Below are 23,639 nucleotides of genomic sequence, written 5' to 3'. Positions count from 1 at the left end.
CGACTAACACACCAGGTGAGCAACTGTTTGCGTAAGGAAGGGGACTACGGCAGCCCAGAGTGGGTTGAGTCTGGTGAGAAGGGCATTCACACAATGATTGAGGGCCTGTTCCTTCTGGGGGTGACAGTCCAAGAAGAATTACGAGGGTGTCCATGGCGGGGGAGGGGGGGCAACCCAGCACAGGATGTGAGGTCCCACACGTGGTAAGGAGGGTGCCCAGAATGCAGAGGGGCAACCTGGCATGAGGGCATAGACTAGGTGGAATGAGAAGGGTTTTCACATGGGAGAGCTGCTTGGCGTGTTTGATCAGAGCCTGAGTTAAGTGAGGAAAGTCTCTCCAAGAAGACAGCAGCCTGGCATGAGGTGTCAGAGCCAGAGGCATTTTTTTAGTCCTTCAGGGGCTGTCGATAATGTGACGGTCAAACATGGACTAAAATTAAGTAATCTAACTTAAAGAGAGGAAAGAGGAGATTCTAAATTTCAGGAAAGAACTAGATATTAGTACTACCAAACAAAAAAAAAGAGCATGTGTGTGTCAGTCGCTCAGTCGTGTCCGACTCTTTGGGATCCCATGGGCTGTAGCCCGCCAGGCTCCTCTGTCCATGGGATTTTCCAGGCAAAAATAATGCAGTGGATTGCCATTCCCTTTCGCAGGGGATCTTCTCAATCCAGGTGGATTTATTTTTTTACCATCTGAGCCACAAGGGAAGCAAAAAAGAGCATAACAGATTTGAAAAGAAGCAAGTAGGAATACTAAAGTCAAAAAACACAATAAAGGTAATTATAAGTTGATGCATACTTTTACTTTTTCGGGTTTTTTTTGGCTGCATGCCAACCAGGCATCAAACCTGTGCCCCCTATATTGGGAGCATGGAGTCTTAACTGCCAGGAAGACCCCCAATGGGTAGTTTTAATAGCAAACTAGACACAGCTGGGTAAACTGGAAAATCAAAAGAAATGTCCATAAAGAAGCATGAGAAATAAAAAGAAAATACAAAGAATATAGGGTTATGTGATGAAACGTCAACAAGAAGGGAAATTCGTAAAGGACATACAGGACTTCTTTGCACTATTCTTTAAATTTTTCTGTTAGGGAAATTATTTCAAAAATTTTAAAAATATACTTAGATATACTTCACACTATAGTCCAAGCTTTATGACAAGTTTTTGATATAACAATAAGGATAATATCTTTATAAAGTTAAAACCAGGTTTAATAATTTAAGGTGCTGACCAGAGTTATAACTCCAAGGTCACTACCAGTCTCATTCTCTAATAAAAACACAGAGGACAGTGACATTGAAACATAAAACATACACTCTACTATATTCAGAAAGACAGTGGTCACATCACTTCTAGACACCCAGTGAGTCTTAGTTGGAAGAAACTGGGGAGGAGTCACTGCTCAGTAGGCCTCCTGGAACCCAAAGGAACTAAAGTGTTGGCAAGGCAGGCTAAAGACCAGGGACTTGGAGAAGGTTCCTTTACTGAAGAACTTTAGAATGTAGTTTGGGTTAAAATGGAATCCAGTAAACAACAATCATAAATTTTTTCACTGGAGTGTGATGTACTTACAAAAATGCACGTAAATCATAAGCATCAGTTCAATTCAGTTCAGTCGCTCAGTCATGTCCGACTCTTTGCCATCCCATGAATCTCAGCACGCCAGGCCTCCCTGTCCATCACCAACTCCCGGAGTTCACTCAGACTCACGTCCATTGAGTCAGTGATGCCATCCAGCCATCTCATCCTCTGTCGTCCCCTTCTTCTCCTGCCCCCAATCCCTCCCAGCATCAGAGTCTTTTCCAATGAGTCAACTCTTCGCATGAGGTGGCGAAAGTACTGGAGTTTCAGCTTTAGCATCATTCCTTCCAAAGAAATCCCAGGGCTGATCTCTTTCAGAATGGACTGGTTGGATCTCCTTGCAGTCCAAGAGTAAACCCATTGTAAAACCATCACTCAGCTCATGACCTGGAGGCAACCAGAATGTCCTCTCCACACCTTCTCTAATCCTTACTGCTTCCCAGTCCTAGAGATTCTCTGTCATCCTTGTGACTTACTGCGCCAGAAATTCTTCTACCAGTTCTAATAATACTTAAACCGCCATAGGGTTTCAGCATTGAGTTTTACTTTTAAAACTCAATTTCCTTTTGTCTTTCTGCATATACAGAACTCATACCCAAGGCAGAAATTCTGAGCATTCACTGAGTTTTGCAAAACTTGGAACAAATGGCATAGTTCAGTTCTGGAAAAGCCATTTGACAGAATTTCACAGCTCAACTTGAAAAGTTCTTTACCTTGGTCAGTCGCTCTGGAAAGAAACAACTCCAGTAGCCAATCCATACTGATTCCATAAAGTTATTAGACATCTATGATGAGCCACAATAATACACTAAGGTCTTAGTAGCACAAGGAAATTATTCTGTCACATGAGAATGTGACAACATCAGCTAAATGAAGTTAAAATGAGCCACTGCCTACTTAAACACAAGTTAAACATAACTACTGGTCTCAAACTCAGTCTGAGTAATCAAGTATTACTTGCAGAAAGTGACTAATAGCCACTACCACTAGAATTAATATAGTAAAGATGAAAATGGCAAAATTGGACAATTGGCCAGAGCAGAAGGGTGCTCCCTTCTAGGCATCCATGTTGGTTCTCTGCTTATCCTTAGCAAAGGTTACCAAGCCCTGTAAACTTTTGAGCAAATAAAGCCAAGGGTGAGAAAAAGAATCCTATCTGGGAGACCACCAAGAGAGTGAAAAAACCATATGATTTTTCAAGGTCAACTGTTAGCCAGAAAGATTCATAACTGTCTTCAGCAACAGTAAGACAATGTCTTGTATAAATCTATTTGTCCTAAGATCCTACAAAGGCTCTCTAGGTACACATACTCTGCTTGAAGTCTCATTCTGTAGCTATGCAGCCATATTCACAGACTATCTAACTAATTCCCATCAGTGAAGAAGTACCATCTTTAAACTCTGGCTTCCTAGATCTACCAGGCAGTTAAATACATCCTTGACAACTATTTGGAGGAAGCTGAAATTCTAAGCGCCATAACTTTTAAAAAATCTGGTAGAGTCTTAGATGAAAGATAAGCTCTAAAAACAAACGCATTCCTGCTTTGTGAGAATCTGACAAAAGTACTACAGTGAGTCCTATGGGGAAAGGAACAGAGCTTCCCAGGTGGCTCAGTGGTAAAGAATCCACCTGCAAATGCAGGGAGATGAGGCTTCAATCTCTGGGTCGGGAAGATCCCTTGGAATAGGAAATGGCAGCCCACTCCAGTATTCTTGCCTGAAAAATCCCATGGACAGAGGAACCTGGCAGGCTATACAATCCACAGATAGGGTCACAAAGAGCAGGACATGACTAGGCGACAGAGCACAAGTATGGTGGGGAAAGGAATAGTGAACCCTGCTGCCCTCTAGTGTGAATATAAGAACTGCATGTCCCGCTGCTGCTGCTTCTAAGTCACTTCAGTGTTCTTTCCTGGAGAATCCCAGGGACGGGAAGCCTGGTGGGCTGCCGTCTATAGTGTCGCACAGAGTCGGACACGACTGAAGTGACTTAGCAGCAGCAGCAATGATTTTATCACACATACATGATTATGTTTACATACACTCTTAGAACTGAAATGTGTCAAAGGGTACACACATCTTAAATCTGATTCGGCCAAACCACCCTTTTAAAAAAAGTACTATTTACTGTCCCCCCAATACGAAAGCTTGTTTCCCCTAAACTGGAACCAGTTTGCCACGTGACAACGCTCCCTCATTCAACAACACTTATTCAGTATCTATTTCTGAATAGTACCAGGCAATGTGTTTAGGATATAGTGGTAAACAAAGAATTAAGTCCTTGACCTCAAGGATCTGTATTCTAGGTGGAAACGGGAGCTAAGGATACACATATAAATACACAAGATGGCCTGGGAAAGCTGTCTCTGAGAACATCTAAGCAGAGACCCAGATGGAAAGAGGAAACAAATCTTACCAATACTTGAAGGAAGAATGGTAAGAGCGTTTCATGGTTTTAATTATTTTTTAAAAATAAGCAAAGCTGGGAGTTCCCCGGTGGGCTAGTCGTCAAGATTTGGTGCTTTCACAGCCAGGGCCCTGGCCCAGGTTCAGTCCCTAGCAGGGAAACTGAGATCCCTGCATCCCCTTAAGCTTGTGAGGCATGGCCCAAAAGGAAGACAAAAACAAGTTGCAATTCTACTCCTCACATACACCCCAAAACAATAGAAAACAAACAGGTGTCCCAATACTTGTACACCAACGTTCACAGCAGCACTATTCTCAACAGGGCCACTATACAGGGAAGAATAAACAGCCCAAAGCAAGGCTGTGAAGGATAAGTAGGAAACTGCCAGAAGAAGTGGAGAAGTTTCTAGACAGAGAAGTTAGCAAACGGTGATAGGGAAAAGAAGGCAGTGATAAGGGCGTAAGACTAGGCAGTGACTAGGACATGAGAGGTGAAATATGGGTGGGGGAGGGAGAAGACAGACACTAACCGGCACTCACCTGGATATAAAATGGGTCATTTTATCAGCCTCACCGGATCCAGCCATTCATTAACAATAGTCCCACGGCTCAAGAACAGGAAAGAACCTTCAGGGAAAAAACTAGAAACATAAAATGTGCAATAAGGAAAAGTGCTTAGAACATTCCACTTGTACCTCTTGCAAGGCTTCCTCTAGCTTTTGATTTAGGATTAATGGGCGTGCTCTTCTCATCCTCTCTTCCAGACTAGAATTTCCTCTGGAGCAGGCACCATGTCTTTGTTATTTAACATTCTCAACAGCACTTCAAGCACAATCTGAATGAGGCTGAATCTCTCACCTCCAGCTTAATCATATTAACATAATCCCTCTAGTCACCTGGGTACAACCTCAAAGTCATCCCTCTACACTCCTGTGGCCAGAGACCAGTCTGGTGCTCTACAATCACCCTCTCATCTTTCTTGTCTTTTTCACTGCTGAGCACAGTTTAGTCCCTCATTCCGCTCATCTAATTAGTATCCTAGCTAATATTTTTCCAGCTGGCTCTATCCTCACACTTCCATAATAATATCCCTAAAATAGAACAGTTACTCTACTCTCCTACTTAGAACTGTAAAAATGTCTTACAAAAAAATAGATTAAAGTAAAAATCCTAGTGTAGGAGGATGGACACATGTGTATGTATGACTGAGGCCTTTTGCTGTTCACCTGAAACCATCACAACATTGTTAATTGGCTACACTCCAAAATAAAAACGTTAAAAAAATCCTAGTGTAGCATTCCTAACTCTACTTTTCCTGCTCTATCTCCTCTAAAGAACATTCACATATCCAGCCATCTGGTCACACTAAGAAAGTGAAGAAAGAAAGTGAAGTCGCTCAGTCGTGCCCGACTCTTTACGACCCCACGGATAGTAGCCTGCACCAAGCTCCTCCGTCCATGGGATTTTCGAGGCAAGAAGTACTCGAGTGGGTTGCCATTTCCTTCTCCAGGGAATCTTCACACTAAACTACAGAATATTCTAAGGATTTGCCCTGTGTTCTGCCTGCATGCCTTTGCTCACATGGATCTCTCTAATCTTGGAATACTTTATACTTCCTCCCCAGCATTTATAACTTTCTTTTTGCTTGACGCAGATTTTCGTCTTCTCTACTAGGCCCTAAGCCCCCTGGGGGCAGGATCTTTGTATCCGCTACAGCTGCTTATCAACTGCCTTCTATCAATATTCATGCACGGATCATCCTCGCATGTCATAGCACCACGCCCTGCTCAAAACAGGTAATAATTATTTAAACGAACGATGTTCCACGCTCACCTCCCTCACCCTTCGGTCCAACGCAGAGAGAAAGTAAATAATAATAAATACTTGAATTTAAGTGTTTGGACAAAAATAACGGGATATGGCCACATCTTAAAAGCACATTTTAGGGCCTTCCAGCTGAAAATGGTGACCCAGCTTCAGAGCTATCCCCTACCGAGATCTCTCCTTTTGAAGCTGGAATTCACTGAACTCACACAGGAGGAGCCTCACTTCGAGGACTGCTGCACAGAACAGAGCTTAAGGCCCTCTCTCACTTCTGAGCCGTGAGGGCGGAGAGGGAGGGGGCGTGACCTTCACAGCCGCCCAGCAGCACTCCGACCTGCAAGGGCCCCCTGGTCCTTTCCCTAGCCGAGTACCGTTTCCAACGCGCCATCACGTAGATTTCACGCTCGTAACAATCTCGTGAGGCAGAAATTCTCATCATCTCCCTGAAGAAACAAGATCTGAGGGGGTTGGGGAGGGGGAGATGGGGAAGCTAGAAGAGGCGTGGCAACGAGCCGCGGCCAGAAGGCGGGTGGGAGCCCAGGACTCGAGCGGGATGGATTTCGTTCCCGGGTCAGCCCTGATTCGAGCCCTGTGAGCTCACTGGCAGCGGGAGGCGCGGGGCGGGCGCGCAGACGACCCGAAGGCCCTCCCGCTCTCACAGCCCGGAGGCGAAGCCTGTGAGAGTCGAGAGGCTCACACTCGCCCCCTCGGAGCCCCCAGATCCCCCCGCGCGCCCGCCCCCTTCGCTCTACCCTGACGGAAGTCCCGCCTCGCCCGGCCGCCATTGGACCCGGCTTCGGGTGGGGGTGGGTCTCCCCGCGGGTTGGCCGCCCGGGGGCGTGAGCCCTGGGCGGCCACTGAGAGCCCCAGGCTAGGGGGCCCTTGCTCAAGAGCCGCGAAGACTCGGGGGTCGAGCGCGGAAGGCGGGGTTGCGGGGGGGGGGAGGGGGTGGCGCGGGGCGCCGAGCGCCGGTAGCCGGCGGGACTTCCGCCACGGGACCCGGAAGGGGCCGCGCCGCCGCTGGTGGGAGTTGTAGTCCGGCCGTGGTTGGGGGGGCCCGCGGCTCATGCGCGGTGCATCGAGGCTTGTTTCACATCTGTAACAACAGGTGAATTGGGCTTTTAATTCTCCCCTTTCGTGCCCCAACCCCCGAGGAGCTTCCCGTGGCCGGGGGTGGTCAGCGCGAGCAGGGGGTCCGGGTCCGACCGCCGGCTTGGCTGAGAGTGGGGCGGAGAAGCGGGCGGGCCCGAAGAGCAGGCCGGGCATCCTAGGCCTGCCCGGGACGCCGGCCGGGCCGAGCCTTGAGCAACCAGGCCTCGGCCTGCCGTTGCCATGGAGCCGGGGCGGGGGCGGGGGCCAGACCGGTCCGCCGGGGCGGGCCTCGTAGCCAGGGGCACCGCGGGGGCCGCGGGAAAAGCCGCTCGATTGGCGCAACGACGCCTCCGCCTCAGGGGATGCTCTGTTTCCCCGAGGCAGGGCCTGGAGGAAACCCCCGGAGTGCCCTGGGACCTTTGTCTGCCCCCGTGCCGCCTGGACCGTTCGTCCAAAAGGAGGCCTGGTGCATTCGGGCCCTCCTGGTTTGCCCTCTTTTGCACCGACCTTGTCACTTGGGGAGGCCAAGGGGTGAGATGTTCTTTGTTCGCTAGTGGCGACTTGCCCCGTTTCGCAGGGGAAGACCTAATGCATGTTGGGTCCTTTGTTTGCAGTGATCTGGAGTCCCAGGAGTCCTCAGAACCCCTGAGCCAGGAGTATGGCGTTAGCATGCTGTCTGGCTAGTCCTCGTGTAGCAACACTGGTCACCTTAATTATGATTTTGCAAGGCGGAGGTTGTCCACTTTGCAATCCCCATCCACAGGGGCTTGTCATACACTGTAGCCAGTGGACTGCAAATGGCCAATTGCAGATTCTCAACCTGTTTTTGGTTGCAACTGAACTGGTCAGAACGAAATGAGACATTGTTTGATGGTTTCCCTTGCAGTTTCTTTGAAGGCGATAATTCCACTGTCATTGTGGGTCTTGACTACATCTTATAATTTACACTCAAGTCTTGGAGTTTCCAGGAGGGAGATTTTTTTTTTTACCCCGATACAGTATTTCGGATTTCCATAGTGCTCTTTATCTATGTAGCTGTTTTAGGTGGGTGCATAAAATACATCCTTTGTTGTGTTTTCTTCTGTGTAGATTGCCCCTTTAGCTTGAAAAGATACTTACTCTCAAAGTGTTTTAATTTGTGGAATTGTGGTCCAAAGTTTATCAGGTGGACCTTCTTGCCTCTTTCAACCTTTGAAGATGTCAGTATAAAACAGTCTTCAAAGAATGAACCATGGACCTTATAGGCAACAGCGTGACATCATGGAAGTAAGTAGTATAGTATAAGCATAGAAAACTTAGGAGCTCAGTACCTTAACTGCGATTTCCATTCTGCCCTGAGGCAGTTATGGCATCCTGAGCAGGTTGTGTAAACTTCTCTGGGAAAATCTGCCTCCATTTCCTTCTCAGGGGAAACAGATTAAGTGAGATAAAGTCGATGGAAGTACTTTGTAAATGGTACTTTTACCAATACAAATGGTACTTAACAGTCTTGTTTTCACAGCCTGAAAGAGCTTCTTGATCTACCTTAGATAGGTTTCTATTATAGTCATAGGGGAGTCAAACTCAAAACTGAAGCAAGTTTTGCTCTGGGCTTTCAGAAAATGCTTTCAGGACTGTACATCCTTCTTTACCATGACACTGTATTTCTTGGTATCTTACAGGTTCGGATATAGGACAGCTCACAACTTGATGGGTATAGAGTGGGTCATGGCTGGTCCTGAAGTGAGGCCAAAGTGTATGATGTGTGTTTCACGCCACTAACAAAACTTGTCCTTGTGTGTTAGAGTTAGTAAATGAATTTCAATGGTCCGGAACAACTTTCTTCCCCTGTGGGGGCCATCAGTTTAGTGACCCAGCATTGTACTTCCCAGGAGGAGGCCCAGCCTCGTGATGAGGAATAGCAAAGAGAGAATTCAGCTCCAGTTCAAAAGGATACAAAATCAGAGACTGTCACTGCTCTTGTAAGGTAAGTTGATTTAGCCACACACACACAGCAGTGGTGGGTCTCCTGCTCAGCCGCACTGTGAAGCAAAAGGCATGTGTTAAATCCATTTGTGACTGTCTTGGAAGAAGGGTATCATTTAAAATTATACTCTGTCTCTATCCTTGAATCATCTCAGAGTAACTCTGTCTGGAGTTAGGTAGTGTTTCATTATGCAAGAAATCTTGACATAATATTATTTTACTTTTCTCTAGATTATTTAAGAGAAACTCTAAACCACAAAGGTTTCTAACAAAATACTGTATAACAGGGAAGGCGATTTTCTTTTAGATTTCTTTGAAATTTCCTGTAAAGTATCTCTAAAAGATCCTATTTGAATCTCATCATATATATTCTTTAAGACTGATACAGGAAACGATAGTGTCATATGAGCCTTGGTTGGCATGGAGAGGATCAGGGGCTTTTTGAAAGCAAAACCAAGTCTGTTTACAAGCAAATTAACTGAAAACGTCTTAGCAAGAAAGTATTGATTCTTCAATAACAATCACTTAGATGTTTTAGATTGTATAATCACATTTTCTTTAAAAATCAGAATCTCAAATTCCACCTTTTTTCTTTTAATTTGGATAGAAAGAATCTATAGAATGTAACTGATTAAAGTAAATTGTATCATTGTTGATATTGTATTGAAGTTTTCTCTCTGAGCTACCATATCCTATCGGCTGAAATTTCCGGCATCCCTGGGGGAGAGGAGGCCATCAGGGCAGACCTGCTATGGACCTGAAAGATTCGTCCCCAGGTCAGCCCTCCACCCCCACCCCCCACGATTTGAGAATGAGAGGGAATAGCAGGCAGGAGCAGGAGTGTAGGCACCATTAGACTCCCAGTCACGTTGGATTTGCAGATCATCGTGATTTGCTAAAATGTGTTAGATGTTTTTAAACTAATGCCACATAGGGTTACCGCACTGACACAGGAGTAGTACAGTATTAAAACCTGTGGGGACTTCCCCGGCAATCCAGTGGTTAAGACTCCGTACTCCCACTGCAGGGAGCACAGTTTTGATCCCTGGTTAGGGAATTAAGATCCCGCATGCCATGTGGCATGGCCAAAAAAAAAAAAAAGTCTGTAAGTGTGGAGTTGGAGTGTTTTTTAAAACAAAACTGTTAAGCCAGAGGTGTTACTTTTGTGTACATGCATGTTTTTAAGTCTCTAGGTATATTCGTAGTTAAATGTACTAATGAGCAAAATGCAGCAGTTTTTGGCCAGCAGTTGAACTTTAACTTAACATTTGTTATTTCGTAGAGATCCTGCCTTGAAAAGCTTTTTGTTTTGAATCACTCTTTGATACTGTCAGTCAAGTCCCATTCCTCGGGGCTTGACTAGGTTTTCTAAAAGCCCAGTACACCAGTTTGTCCATAAGGCCATCATCAGTCCCATTTCCTGACGCCATATGAGAAAAGGGGTCTTGTAGGATTTCCTTTCTTCCCACATGTCCCAGGATAACTGCAAGTATTGTGATGAGGTGGAAATACGTGTCTCTCATGGTGAAATCATCCCCTTCTGTTTAGGAGGGGTCATGGAATTTAGGACAGAGAAAAGAAGGAAGCTCTCAATTAGAAGCAAAGACATGTAATTACTTAATAGTGGAGGTGGCCCTTCCATCCTTAAGACTGGAAGCAGTTGGGGCTTATTAGTGAAGAGCTTCATTTTTCTTGTTTTTGTACAGTGCTCTCTGTGTTACTGAATTCTGCTCTATGGTTCCTGAACCGAGAATGTTAAGCACTTTTTTTCGGCCCTCCTTCTTCTTAGGATTCCAGCTTTCCCTCCTGGCCAGAAATGTTCAGCCTGGACTCATTCAGGAAAGGTAAGGGTGTGACTGCGCCGGTGGCCTCAGGCCTGTCTTCCCTGATGCGCAGCTGCGAAGCCTGTGAAAATCCCTCTGGTGCATATCCACCGCTTACTGAAATCCACCCATTTTTCTAGGCCAATGTTTTACACCATTTCCTCTGTGAACCTTTCTTAATTCTATCAACCACAAACAAATCTCTCCTTTCTGATTTCCTCAGCACCACCTCTGTACTTGCTCATGCATCCTCTGTCTGAACTACTCATTGCCTCACTAGATTAGAAGCTCCCTGCGACCAGGGCCTGTTGAGCTCTTTTATCATCCATAGTACTTGGCATAGCGTTTTGCACATAATAGACCTCAGTAAAAGCTGGTGGAAGTGGGCTGAGTCATTGTTTTATATTAGTGCTTAGAGAAATTGCTGCAAGACTTGAAATCAGTGCCCTGCAGCAGCTGGGGTGAGAGAGTTGCATAAGTAGTAGCAGAGTTGAGCCATGGCAGGGCGAGAGGACAGTGTCCAAGAGCTTCTTGTAGAAAGTGGTATAGCTGGTGAAGATTCAAGGCACCAGATCGCAAAGGCATTGTATATCTTAGACAGGAGCGTGACTTTTCTCCTTTAAGGGAGTAAGGAGTAAAATGTCTGTCACCTGTATTAAAGCTGACCATGAGCCTCCTATCTGTACATATTTGACAAATAAATGAGAACCATAACAGAGCATCTGTAACTGCTGATGAAAAAGATCCTCCTAATTGTGTCTCCTCTCTGACTTGTGTCCCTGGAAGCCTGGAAAACCTTGGCCAGGTGGTACCCTCTGTTGCCCACTGAATGGGGCCAAAAGGAGGCTGGATGTTCCAGATCTCAGAGCCACCTCTTCCTGTCTCCTTGTTTGTTTTCAGCCACTCCATCTGTTTTCATACTTCAGGAAAAAACTAATTTTTGTCTTCCTCATTGTGTTGGTTAACTGTGTCTAATAGGAAAACACTGAACTTGAGATGAGTGTGGACAGCACATTTTGAGCTAAAAATTAAGTGCATTTAATTGCTCTGTGTTTATCTCCTCATCAGTGGGTGTTGATGTCCACCCACTTGTAACAGTTGGATGAAAATGGGTTCTCTCCTGGTGGGAGTGTCTGAATTAACAATACTGATTTCTTAAAGAGATGGACAGCCCAATAAAATTAGAGTCCTCGTCCTCCTCACTGTGATAGGGAAATGGTACCAGGTGAGAGAGTTTCGGGGCAAAATTCCTTTCTAGCCTTTTTGACTTCACTTTCTAGGCTGGAAATTGATTTGTTTAAGAGGTTTTCCATCGGGGATGACACTGTTAGCACTCATCTTAGTGGGAGGCAGCAGAACCTGACTGAGCCAAAGCTACCGACCCTGATGCCCAATATACATCACACTTCTATGTCTCACTGGCCGAGGAGGCTTGGGTGGAGACCAAGCCTCGCTGTGCCTCCTTCTTCACCATCTAAGTGGTCATAGGGTTGTTCTAAGGATCAGATGAGTTAATATGTATAAAGAGCTTAGAACAGTGCCTGACACCTGGTAAATTCACAAATCCATGGTATTAAGTAGTTTGAGGACATAATAATCAGACACAGTCTGAATTTGGGGCCTTGCTTTCCACGCAGTTTAGTATTTTTACCAAGAGCTGTCTTATGCTTGAAGGTCTTCAGGAAAACCATTAATCAGAAAGAGTCACTTATTTGAATATTTTCCTTCAGGCAAACCTATCTTTTCATGGCTGTAAGGCTGAATGCCTTCTTCTGTCTTCTGAATGTGGCTCTCATTTTTGGTTTGCATCATGACCTTGACAGTTGGTCATGACGGGCTTCCCAGCTGGCACTGGTGGTAAAGACCCCACCTGCTAATGCAGGAGATGGAAGAGACACAGTTTTGATTCCTGGGTCGGGAGGATCCCCCACAGAAGAGCATGGCAGCCCACTCCCAGTATTCTTGCCTGAGAAATCCCATGGACAGAGAAGCCTGGCGGGCTACAGTCCACGGGGTCGCAAAGAGTCGGACATAATTGAGCGACTTAGCACACACACACCCAGCCTTGTGACACTCGTTGTATAGCACTTCTTTATCTCCTAGGCAGTGTTTCTGTGTTTCTTTATTCCTCGTGGTGAAATTATGAGCTCCCTAGGGCATTATGAATCTTGAGAGAAAATGTTAGCATGGTATAAAGCTTGAGTCAAACTGGCTAGGGTTCCAATTTGGTCCCCATTAACACTAACCAGGTGTTAACTTACCTGTTTCCCTACCTTTAGGGGTGCAGTGAAGATAGAGGTGGGTTGGCAGGCATTTGATAAATGTAAGTTGATGTATTTGGGGTAACAGCCATATAGCTCATGTTTTTCTGGAGAGTGACAGCCTAGCTTCAATATGCACTGTGCTGTATGGCTGCAAAATTGAGGACCTGCTATGTACAAGCCACTAGTGTGGAGATAGGTGTGTTTCAGAGATGATTTCTGGTACTCAGGGGTTTATGTTCTTGATGAGCTGGGCCTTTTTATGGTTCTGAAGGTAATGGCCCTAGCAGTTCCCTGTAGCATTATAGACAGGGGCCCGCTGGGTCTTGTGGCTACCGTCTTTCCTATTATGTAATTAAACAAAGCTGCCAACGTCTGCCAACTAGAAAACTTGTGTGCCTGGTAACTAACCTGTTATTACCCTTGTCAGCATCTTAACAGTTTTCTTGTCTCAGCTGTAATGCCATCAGAAGCAGGCCACAAAGAGCAAGCTGAGTCTTTCTTTTACAGTCCACACAAAACTTTGAAAAATACCATATCAACCTCAAGAATGTGCAGTTTTCCTCCAGCTCCAGTGGTCAGAAGAGGGTTCTGTGATTTTGTTGTGGAATTGTAACAACCTTCCCCCAGTTACTGGAAATGCTTAATGGAATAAAATAATCATCAAATCACTTATTCTTTTTTTTTCCCCCAAGCCAGCACCCTTGGATATGAATGAAGATCTTCCTCAATCAGGAAAGGAAAGATTCAGTTTACAACCTTAGCTTCAAGGCAGAGCCAGAATTAATTCCAAGATAAACCTTGATCTTAGGCACTTGGTTCCAGAAGTAACAGCATTTCTGCTGTAACACCACCTGTGTTTTCCACAAAATCACACACCTATATATAATGTTTTAAGAGGGCTTATGGCAGAAATAGAGTTGAGGCAATACACTGGCAATATGACCAGGATATGACAAAACTCACGGGCGACTGGGAAGGAGCTTTGGCCCACCAAGGCAGGCGGCTTAGTGTGATGCTGAAAACGTACAAGACGCCTTCTAAGAGAGCAGAGTGGCAGCTGCTGAGACGGCGCCGGCGGAGGCGGAGCCCTGAGCCCCGAGGGGCTGCCCTGAAGCAGAGAGTGCTGCTGGGAATGTAGGGGAGGGGACCCTGAGTGCAAGTCAGTGCTTCCCCCAACACTGTACTATGAAAAAGATTTCAGAAATACTGAAATGTTGAAGCAATTGTATAGTGAGCACCCGTGTGTCTACCACCTCGATCCCCTACAGGCACTTGACTTTAATTTCTAAAAAAATAAAGCTGAAGGGGCTTTTACTTTTCCTGTTGAAAATGATCATTCCACTCCCACCTTTCAGTTCCTTTGCCTTAGCAGAATTAGATTTGAACCAAAGGTTCTTATGTTTCACTGATGTCATTCCCCCACATTTGCCAATCATATATGAGCTAATTTGCATGATAGAAAGGGGCATCATTTGTGCACTGTGGGCTGTTTCTCAAGTGTGTAGAGTGTGTGTGACTGTCTCTCCCTGCTCCTCTCCTCCATTTATTGTAGCAAAACCTGGGGGGCAGAGAGCAGAGAGCTCCTGCACCTTTCTCCCCAGACCGGTGTTCTCTGATGTTGTCACCACTTAGGTGGTTTTAAAGACCTTACACCTTCCTTAGCCATAGATTTCCACCTTCCCATGGAATGCTCAGTGAGCATTTTAATTTTAGTTCGTGTATATCAAAATTTTGGAACTTCCTACAAATGTAGTTTATGGATCACTGATGGGTAGTATTTAGTCTCCAAGTGAATGGAAATATTTGGAATGGTAAATCATTAACTTCAAGAAAGAGAAGACTAGAAAGTGTGGATCTGATACTGGCTCTTGCAGAGGACACCAGGAGTCAAGTAGCCCCTTCCCTCCCCAATTTGTAGAGAGAGAGAGTAATTGGGGATCCGGTGGCTCATGTGGGGAGCCTATAGCAGATGCAGGGATAGTTTCCGTAAGTGGAAGAGCCCGGCTGATTTGCTTGGTACCGTGAGACTGTGGAGAAGCTTATGGGATGGGCATTGCACTCACGGAGGGTAGCTAGAAGAACTGGGACACTGTGAGAGCTTTGAGAGCCAAGGGGGAACTGAGGCTGTCATGTATCGCGTCTGTATCTATAAAACAACTGCCTTCTTTCTGAGCGATATTGGCACTGTTTCTCAGAACCTATGACTGGCTCCACGTGCTGTCCTGTTGCCCAGAGCTCCTCCTGGGTGCTCTGGGGTGAGTCATTGCAGGGGTCTGTAACGGTTAGGGGTGAGACCTCGTCACCCTGATGCCCTCTCTCTTTCCCCAGATCGGGCCCAACACAGGCAGCGTCAGTGCAAACTTCCCCCACCCCGTCTTCCACCCATGTGTGTCAACCCTGCCCCTGGAGGGACCATCTCTCGAGGTAAGGGAGGAGCCATGTCTCCAGCACCAGCTGGGTCCAGGGCTTGCGGGGAGGCGGGCGGCACAGGGAGCCTGGGTGCCAGGGCCATAGGCCTCTGGAAAGGGAGCGAGGAGGAACGGGGTTAGCAAGCTCTTGCTGCCCTCAGGGAGACATCATTTGGAAAGGTCTGGGTTATTTCATGATGCATGGCCACTTGGCTTAGACCCTACTGTCTCACTGGGCCTCCTCGTGTGACCAGGGACAAAGCCTAGGCTCCGCCTGGGTGTCTGGCTCCAGGGTGGAGACGCAGAGGGCTTGGACCTTTTAGGCAGTCTCAGCTCAGGTCTCAGAAGACGCAGGGCACTTGTAGCAGGGCCAGAGCAGGGAGCCCGGCTCGACCCAGTGCCCTCCATCTGGAGGCTTTGGGGACACCTGACATCACCGTCCTATCTCCTCCAGCGCCTCAAAGCACTTTACTGACATTCAGCTCTGCCTCCCGGGCTGTTTGGCAAGCTAGGCTCTCCCTTTGACTGGGAAGAATGTCAGAGCCCCCAGACAGGTGGCCGCTCACCTCAGCCCACTGGCACCCAGGGCAGGGCCAGTCATAGGACCCAGGGAAGCGTCTCTGCCTGCGAGTGTCTCTTCTCTTCCCTCAGACTCAAATCTTCTCCAGCTCTGCTGAGACCAGTGCTCCTGGCCCACAGCTCTCTTCCCAACTCCATTGGCTGCCTGTCTCTGCTCCCTCAGGTTTTTAGTGGAAGAACACTATGACAGTTCCTAGAGTCTTTGCCTTCTGTGAAGACAGCATGTCCACTTGAGGCTCTGTCTGTAAAGTGCTTTGAAGGTCAAGAGCTCAGGAAGGGTGCGGGGAGCGCCCAGCGCCTCCGGTTCTGCAGCGCACGCTGCTCTGTGCCCACACGGTTTGTACACGTGCTGCCCCCCTGCTGCGGTGGCCCTGACACAGACAGCAGCATAGAAATCAGTCCTTTCAGCCCCTCTGCCCGTTTGACTTAGGTATTAAAGAAATGCCACCCCCTACCGTTGCCAAAACAAGAGTTGATTGCCCTTTTTTCTTTCTTTCTTAAAATGCCCTGTAACTCGAAAAGGCTGAACGTTAACATTTCCAACATGGCAGGTGAGTGGCTCTGAGAGTGTCAGATGTGCTTTGGCTAAGCTTACAGATGGTTAGCCGGGATTAACCAGGCAGCATGACTAGGCAGTGCCTCCTGGAGCACACGCAGAGGAGAAGGCCACTGCTCTTGGGAGCGGCAGCTGCCCGGCACTGTCGGCCCCGGAGGAATGGACACCCCCACTCCCGAGCCTGATTGTCTTCTCACAGCTGCGTCTCCAGAAGGCATTTGGGTGTGTGCATTTTTGCCTTCCCTTTCTCTCTTTTTAAGCTATGAAGGGTGCTTGCCTCTGTTCCTTTGTGACGGGAGCAACAAGCCCGTAGTCCACGTGATTCTTGGACCTTTCTGCCATGCTCTCTGATTCCCTAGAGGCTTTGCTGGTACCTCTGAAGAAGGAAGTGCGGGGCGGAAACAGTCTCTCTGGTATTCAAATGGGAGACTAGTGCTCGAAAAATGGTGGCCACTGAAAGAGGTTACAGTGCCCATCCGAGTCAGATTTGAAATTGGAAAAAAAATATCACCTTCTTTCCCAATCTACCCCTGACTCGACCACCAACCTCTTACCAAGGCCTTGTTCCAAAGTCAAGGGTGAATAAATTAAGAACCTTGCCCCGTCCCCTCCCCTGGGAATCTTTCCCACCACACAGATCTGAGATGTAGAGCGCTGGAAAGTGACATGGAATAACTCACCTTCTGGCAGGATCCCGGAGACCACGGTACTGGTCCGTCCATTCCCTGGTGTAGACGTGTCACCTCTTGGAGTGGTGGTTTGCCTCAGGGGACCTTGTGGCTTTACATACATTGCTGGGAAAGCTGTGAGAATGGGTAAGGTGGTCAGGGTGGTCTCCCAGCCCCTGTAGGTCCCATTACCTTTCTTGTTGCCAATTTCTTGCCATTTGACTGTCCATAAAATATCAAACTCTGACTAGGTGGACAGAACGTTGACCCTGGTTTTTACAGATGTCAGTGGCCCCTCTGCTTTCCCTCCAGAAGTTTTCTGGTCTGCCCGAAGTACAGACTGTCTTAGGCTTCCTCCTGTTGCTTTTTCCTGGGGCCACCAAAGTTTAGAATCCTCAAATCCCCCTCCTGCATATTCAGCAGATTTTTAACCTCAAGTGCATGCTGCTAGATGTCACTATTTAGCACTTTGAGTACCCGATGTTGTGCTTGATCCAGAAGTGATGGAGAGCTCTCTGAGCCAATAAACCCTTCCTTTTTTCAGAACTTCCCTCCTTTTTCACAGGCAGAGGAGTCAACTTTTTCTCCCCAATGAATGGACAGTAGAAGAGAAGGCTTAATGTTGGTGGAAAGGAACAGGGGCATGCCTGAACCCCCTTTAATTTTCTTCAAGGTCCTCTAAAGCAGGAGTCGGCAAACTTTCTATAAGTCAGAGAGTACACGTTCCAGTCTTTACAGACCATATGGTCTCTCATGCAGCTACTTAACTCTGCCATGATACCACGAAAGCACTAATAGATACTACAGGAACGAGTGAGCTATGTTCCAATAAAGCTTCATTTATAACAACAGGCGGTGGGTGGGTTTGGTCTGCAGATTACAGTTTGGCCACCCCTCCTGTAGACTAACGGAGAGATCACAGAACCAGAGGGGTTTCAAGACCTGGTCTAAGAGTTGCCTTCATTTTGGAAAAAGCAGTGAGGTTTGTGGAAGTGAAATATTTCCTCAAGGTGACACTAGCTATTAGAACCCAGATGGAGAAAATGAAATAGGAAAAGAGGGCAGAGAGCTTACCAGAGAAGGAGCTAGTTGGTTGGCATCCATCACCTGACCTTTTTTTTTTTTACATGAAATCTCCCACATTTGTTTGAGATATGTTTTGTAAAATAGATAAAACAGTATGATGAATCCCTGTGCACCTGGCTTGAACAATGAACAAGCTCATGGCCGATCTTCCTTTCCACTTTGTGCCCTTTGGAAGATAATCCATGAAATCATAGCATTTCAACTTTAGCTTAGGTGACTGTCAGAGCAGAGTGCTATTCTGAGGGTTTCCTAAAACACAGGATGGGCCCAGGCCCTACTTTCCAGGTGAGGTCTAAGCTGTTGCCTCCTTCAGCTTTCAAATACCATAGTTTTCAAACTTTGGCCTCAGCTGCTGCCGCCACTCCCTGACTTACTAAGCTTCTGGATTCTTTTGAGGGAATTTGGGCTGCTAACAGTCCTTGAAAACTACTACTGAAGCTGGGTGGATGCCTTAGCTTTTGGCAAATTAAACTGCCACGTGGCCACGTTCAAAGCTCTGGTAGCATCATTTTCTGCTCCAAGGGTCTTGCCGTTCCTAGATGGATCATAACAACAGGCCGTGGGTGGGGATAGAGGGGTGTGACACAGATGGTGATGTCCCTTTATGAGGTCAAGCATCGGTGCCAGGGCCACCTTCCCTTTTTCCTGCTTTTATGGTTAAACACTGAAGAGGGGAGGGAGGAACAAGAGTTACAGCTGTCCCATTCTGCCCTGGATCTGCTTCCGAGGGCCCTGTCTCCCATTGTCTCAGACCTCAGAGGGCAGAGGCGTCTCTGTCAGAGCACTCTGCAAATCCCTCTTCCAAACATCCCCATTTTATCTTAACCACAGCCACACCAAGTGAGTAGAGCAGGTTCGTCCTCATTTTCCCCAGTGATAAAATGGCCCAAGGTTCACAGCTGGCAAGTGGAAGACTTGGAACTGAGCCCAGGTGTTAGGACTTAAATCCCATGTTCTTGTCATAGGCCTGTGGTTCTGAGTGTGACCCGAGACCAGCAACCTCAGTATTATCTGGAAACTTGTTAAAAATGGAGGTCTTGGACCCCGCTCCAGAGCTAAAGACCAAGAAACTGTGGAGGGTGGCTCTCAGTAACATTTCAACAAGCTCTTGAGGGGATCCTGGGAATCTTATCTAGAATTATGAAACAAACAACAAACAACTCCCACCCCCACCACAGCTTCCCTCCAGCTGCACTGCTAACCTCTTACAAAGGCCTCCTTCCAAGGGACCGGGACCCTGAGGCCCTTGCTGTCACTGCCCCAACATGCAGGTTCAGTCTGATGCTCCTCAGTGCGGGAAGAGGCAGAAGAGGCATGAACCTGGCTGGAACCCTGGGGGAGTGGTTTGGAGGCAGAATCCCATCTGGCTTTCACACACGTGTGGAACAGCAGCAGCTTCAGACTTGGACTGCTGCCCCAGCTCAGTTCTTGGGCGCAGGGTCTGAATCGGGTTTTTTTCACCTTTGACTCCTGTTCTGGAGATTCATTCTGGTTTGCTAATATTCAAGAGGTCTTCCCTGTCCTGCTGCCAGATTCTTCACTAGTTGTAAGCCATTAAATGAGGTGGATGTGCCCCAGCTTAGCAGTAATCACTCTTACAGTCCGCCTGCTGGAGTGCAAGCCAATTTGCCAGGGCACGTAGAAGCGATCTACCAGCACTGGGTAGGACCCAGAGGAAACTTCTACTTCATTTCTTTGGGTGGACATTGAGCTAAGGCCTGTACTGTTTCCCGAAAAACCCCACTCTCTCTTCCGGCCTTCAAATGACGAGTCTGTGGGTTTGAATTTACTAGGGGAGTGATTTCGGCAGGATCCCAGACCGATCCAGTCGGCCCACCGGTCAACTGGAGTGTGATGTCGGCTCGGTACCGTGTCCTCCCGTCCGGCAGGGGGCGCGCGGTGCCCGAGCCTCCCGTTCCTGCCCTTCTGCCCGGTCCCTGCCCGGCTCCGGAGTCGCGGGGGCGGGCGGGAGCGAGATGGCGACCGCCAGGAGACTCATGGCGCTGGCCGCCGGCGTCTCTCCGCGCCTGCGGCCATCGGGTCCCCGCGCCATCGGGCGACAGGGAGGCCCGCGCGGCCTCTCGACAGGCTGCTCCCGCCCCGACCGCACCCAGGAGGCCGCCGAGGCCGAGGCGGCCTCCGGCGAGCCTGGGGAAGGCGATGGAAGCGTGGTGAACGGTGAGGGCAGTGGCGGGGGCAGCCAGGCTGCGACGCCCTTGATTCCTGGGGATGGCAGAGCCAGGGGCGCGGGCCGGGGTCGGGCCGTCTTCGGTATGGCTGAGACAGCCATTCAGTGGCGGGCCGCAGCCCAACTGCTGTAAAACTCAGTGTGGTTCAGGTCCAAATGGACCCCAAGCGCAGAGGTCTGGGACTGGAGCGCCTGCACCTGGCAACAGTAGGTGAGAGGTGCGTACCACGAGGGAGCTGGGGAAAACAGGTAAACGTCCAGGTCCTGCCAGGTCGGTGGTCTAGGGTTAGAGCGTCACGGGTAAGCACATCCTTCCCGTTGTAAGAAAAAGGGAAAGCTCAGTATACATCTAGGACTTTAAGATCTGAAATAGAGACAGAATGATTGCTCAAAGTGGATCCCAGCGCTTGCCTTCTGAATAGGGCAGGAAATGAAACTAGTTAGAGCACCCCTGCCGATCAAGGATGGACGGAGAGTGTGCTGGCCTCTGCCTCTTTATAGAGCTGGAGTGGGTTTCACTGCACATCTATATTATATGTGTGTCTAGTGGGCTACTTAAAGTTAGGCCCTCCTGTGAGATGAAAGCCCTTTGAGTCTGCTTACATACTGTTTCTTGGCTACTTGATTCTCAGTAGTTTTAAGAGTTATCCTTCAGAAGGAGATAGGGCCAGGCAGAATCTTCCCTCTTGGCCAGTTGACGGGGAGTCTGCTCCAGGGAAACAGTTTAAACCCAGGCAGCAGAGTTACAGTAGGGCTTGTGGAAGAGCGTTTTCAGGACACAGAGACTTCCCCAACACCACGGCCACTCTCAAGTGTCCTGTGGGGATCAGTGTGCAGGGCTGTGAAGACGTTCCCCACGTGACTTATGATCAATGCGCACAGGTACATATGTGTATATACACACACACACACACACACGCCCTATAAAAAATATTTTTTGGAGCTGAATTATAGGTCAGAGACTATGGGTGGAGAATGAAAAAGATTTCCATCTCCTTTGACCCTGCATCTCTTGAAGGTCCACTCTGGTGCTTTGGGACTCTTCCTTCTGTTTTCAGCCACTCTCAGCAGGATTCTTCATGGTCTCTCTAAGTCCTTGTTTGGCACAAGCTGCCTCTAGGTGGACATCTCACCCATTTGTGCTCTGGAATTGATCCAGAGTGCAAGTAAACAAATGTAAGGTATCGCCTGTGATGTTTGATGCATCCTGCCTCCACTTGGTTCACTGCAGTGAACTCCTGGGAGGACCAGCTCATGCCTGTGGCTCAGCTCTGGAGGTCTCTAATCAGTGTCCCTACACATAATCTGGATGAAAGGGGAGGCCTTTTCCAGGGCGCTGAGGTGTGAGTGAGAACTGCGGCTTGGTATTCAGACTCTGCAGGCATTCCTCCCTTTTGTGTATCTGTTGTTTTAGGGGCCTTGCATTGTCTTGATCTCCAGTGTGTGTGCGTGTGTATGTATGTGTGTGTGCCTGTGTGTGTGTGATTGGTTTTTTTTTTTTTTTTCTGTTCAGTGCTTTCTTTCAGACATCAGATTATGGGGGGTTGCTGCCATGTAGGCTTCTATAGCTGATGTATGAAGTCAGGAGCTTGGGTGAGGAAGAGGATGCTGGCTGGTTCCCCTCTGGTGTTTGGGGGATTGACCCTTGTCTTTCACAAGGAGATGATTGTCCAGTGGGTCTAGGTCCACTGTCCCCTGTAAACCCTGAAGCCTTTTGCCCCTCCTTTTTAAGATGCTCCTGGGTGGTTTGGGGTTGCGAGCCAACATCCTCAGTATCCAGCCCAGGGTTGCCCTGAAACATACCCCACAGAGTTTTTAAAGCAACACAACTATAACGCTTTTGTCCTTGTTTTCTTAGCTTCTAGGGACCTATTAAAAGAGTTTCCACAGCCCAAAAATCTTCTCAACAGTGTGATTGGAAGAGCACTTGGCATCTCACACGCAAAAGACAAATTGGTCTACGTGCATACAAATGGACCGAAGAAAAAGGTATGGTGGCAGGGAAACTCGTTGGTCTGAGTCTCAGGAAGGAAACCAGCTGCCCTTTTCTCCCCCAGGTTTCTCGTCAGGGAGGCCACAGTGTAGGTTTTTTGAATTGCGAATGGTCAGCAGTGAATCTCAGAACAAAGCTAGGGCTGGAGCAGAGTCTGGTTTAGGGAAAGGAAACACGGGCAACTGAAGCGAGACGTTCTCTCGTCTTGTGTGAGACAGGCCACTGTAGTGGGCCCTGGTATTGGTCCCTCCTCAACTTCCTGGAACTGTAGAGGGTTAGAGTTGATGATGATTCCTGCTCCCAGAGTCTTGTAGGTCCTGGGACCAGGAAGCATGCAGGCAAACCATTCTGAACGAAGATTTTTAAGAATAAGGGTGGGGCCCACCTTGCCCTCTGACTGGAACATGGCACTTTGAAGAAGCAAAGCAACTTGAGGTGGGACAGTGGCTTAAGGGGGGAAGGGGGGTCCTGGAGCCTTCCAGGGAGCTAATGATGGGGTCGGGGTTCTGTCTTGCACCCAGCCCTGCTACTATGAGGTCTGCAGCTTTCCTGTGGATTCTCCGTGTGATTTGTAATACCTTTGTAGACCAGAGAGGCAAGGGTTCTGATTCTGTCTTCTTTTTCTCAGAAAGTCACCCTCCACATAAAGTGGCCCAAGAGCGTGGAGGTAGAAGGCTATGGCAGCAAGAAGATCGATGCCGAGAGGCAGGCTGCAGCTGCGGCCTGCCAGCTGTTCAAGGTGACCCTCCCCTCATGAACACCACGCAGACCTTCCTCCTGGGAGCTTCTCGCAGTAATGGTCTTCCTGGGGCTAGATGCTCCTGGGTTTAGGATGGCAGAGTGTTCAACCGCTCAACCTCCTGAGCCGTTTTCATCATGTGGTTCCTTTTTGCTTCAGCCATTGAGGGAACAGATAGATATTATTTTCTTGCCACTGTAGTTACTTACTTTCTGTGGTTTCAGAAACCACGGCGAAGAACCTCTTTGTGGAGAGCACTCCCTCTGTACAAGTAGACTTCTATCTTGGCTTCTGTTCTCTCCCTGTTATTTCATATAGGTTTTTCCTTGTGGCCGCATAGTCCTCTTGCTTACAATGAAAGAATAATAGTCATTTCTCTATCACTTCCCACTGATTGGACATGGGTTGCTTTGAGTTTTTGGTCAGGCAGCAGTTACTGGATCTTCACAGTTGCTCCCAGTCTT

At 47.9% G+C, this 23,639-nt stretch overlaps 1 protein-coding gene and 1 long non-coding RNA gene across 6 annotated transcripts in view; one reads left to right on the top strand and one right to left on the bottom strand.

Moving 5' to 3' along the window:
• The first annotated feature begins 5,333 nt into the window (after window positions 1–5,333).
• The window catches only part of DHX30 (DExH-box helicase 30), a 29,846-nt gene continuing 11,540 nt past the window's right edge, over window positions 5,334–23,639 (top strand). Inside the window, exons 1-9 of one of the 5 annotated variants that reach the window (XM_055558151.1) lie at window positions 7,176–7,437; window positions 7,996–8,172; window positions 8,778–8,872; window positions 9,541–9,647; window positions 10,661–10,715; window positions 15,287–15,382; window positions 16,468–16,496; window positions 22,302–22,432; window positions 23,065–23,175. In XM_055558151.1, coding sequence (XP_055414126.1) covers window positions 9,623–9,647; window positions 10,661–10,715; window positions 15,287–15,382; window positions 16,468–16,496; window positions 22,302–22,432; window positions 23,065–23,175 — 447 coding nt within the window. In that variant the 5' untranslated portion in view covers window positions 7,176–7,437; window positions 7,996–8,172; window positions 8,778–8,872; window positions 9,541–9,622. Of the gene's footprint in view, window positions 5,477–5,664; window positions 5,787–6,787; window positions 6,923–7,175; window positions 7,438–7,995; window positions 8,173–8,777; window positions 8,873–9,540; window positions 9,648–10,660; window positions 10,716–15,286; window positions 15,383–16,467; window positions 16,497–19,758; window positions 20,434–22,301; window positions 22,433–23,064; window positions 23,176–23,639 lie in introns of those variants that run through there. The other 4 variants (XM_055558153.1, XM_055558154.1, XM_055558155.1 and 1 more) reach the window with 4 other exon arrangements.
• Window positions 8,794–19,582, bottom strand: LOC129635294 (uncharacterized). The gene is made up of 3 exons (XR_008706209.1): window positions 19,458–19,582; window positions 17,182–17,304; window positions 8,794–8,927 (listed from the first exon to the last, which is right to left on the bottom strand). It is a non-coding gene; the product is annotated as an uncharacterized LOC129635294 (long non-coding RNA).

Source organism: Bubalus kerabau, chromosome 20, assembly GCF_029407905.1.
Source record: "Bubalus kerabau isolate K-KA32 ecotype Philippines breed swamp buffalo chromosome 20, PCC_UOA_SB_1v2, whole genome shotgun sequence".
NCBI lineage: Eukaryota > Metazoa > Chordata > Mammalia > Artiodactyla > Bovidae > Bubalus > Bubalus kerabau.
Note: the sequence above shows the minus strand (reverse complement) of the source record. Positions and strands in the feature narration are given on the sequence as shown.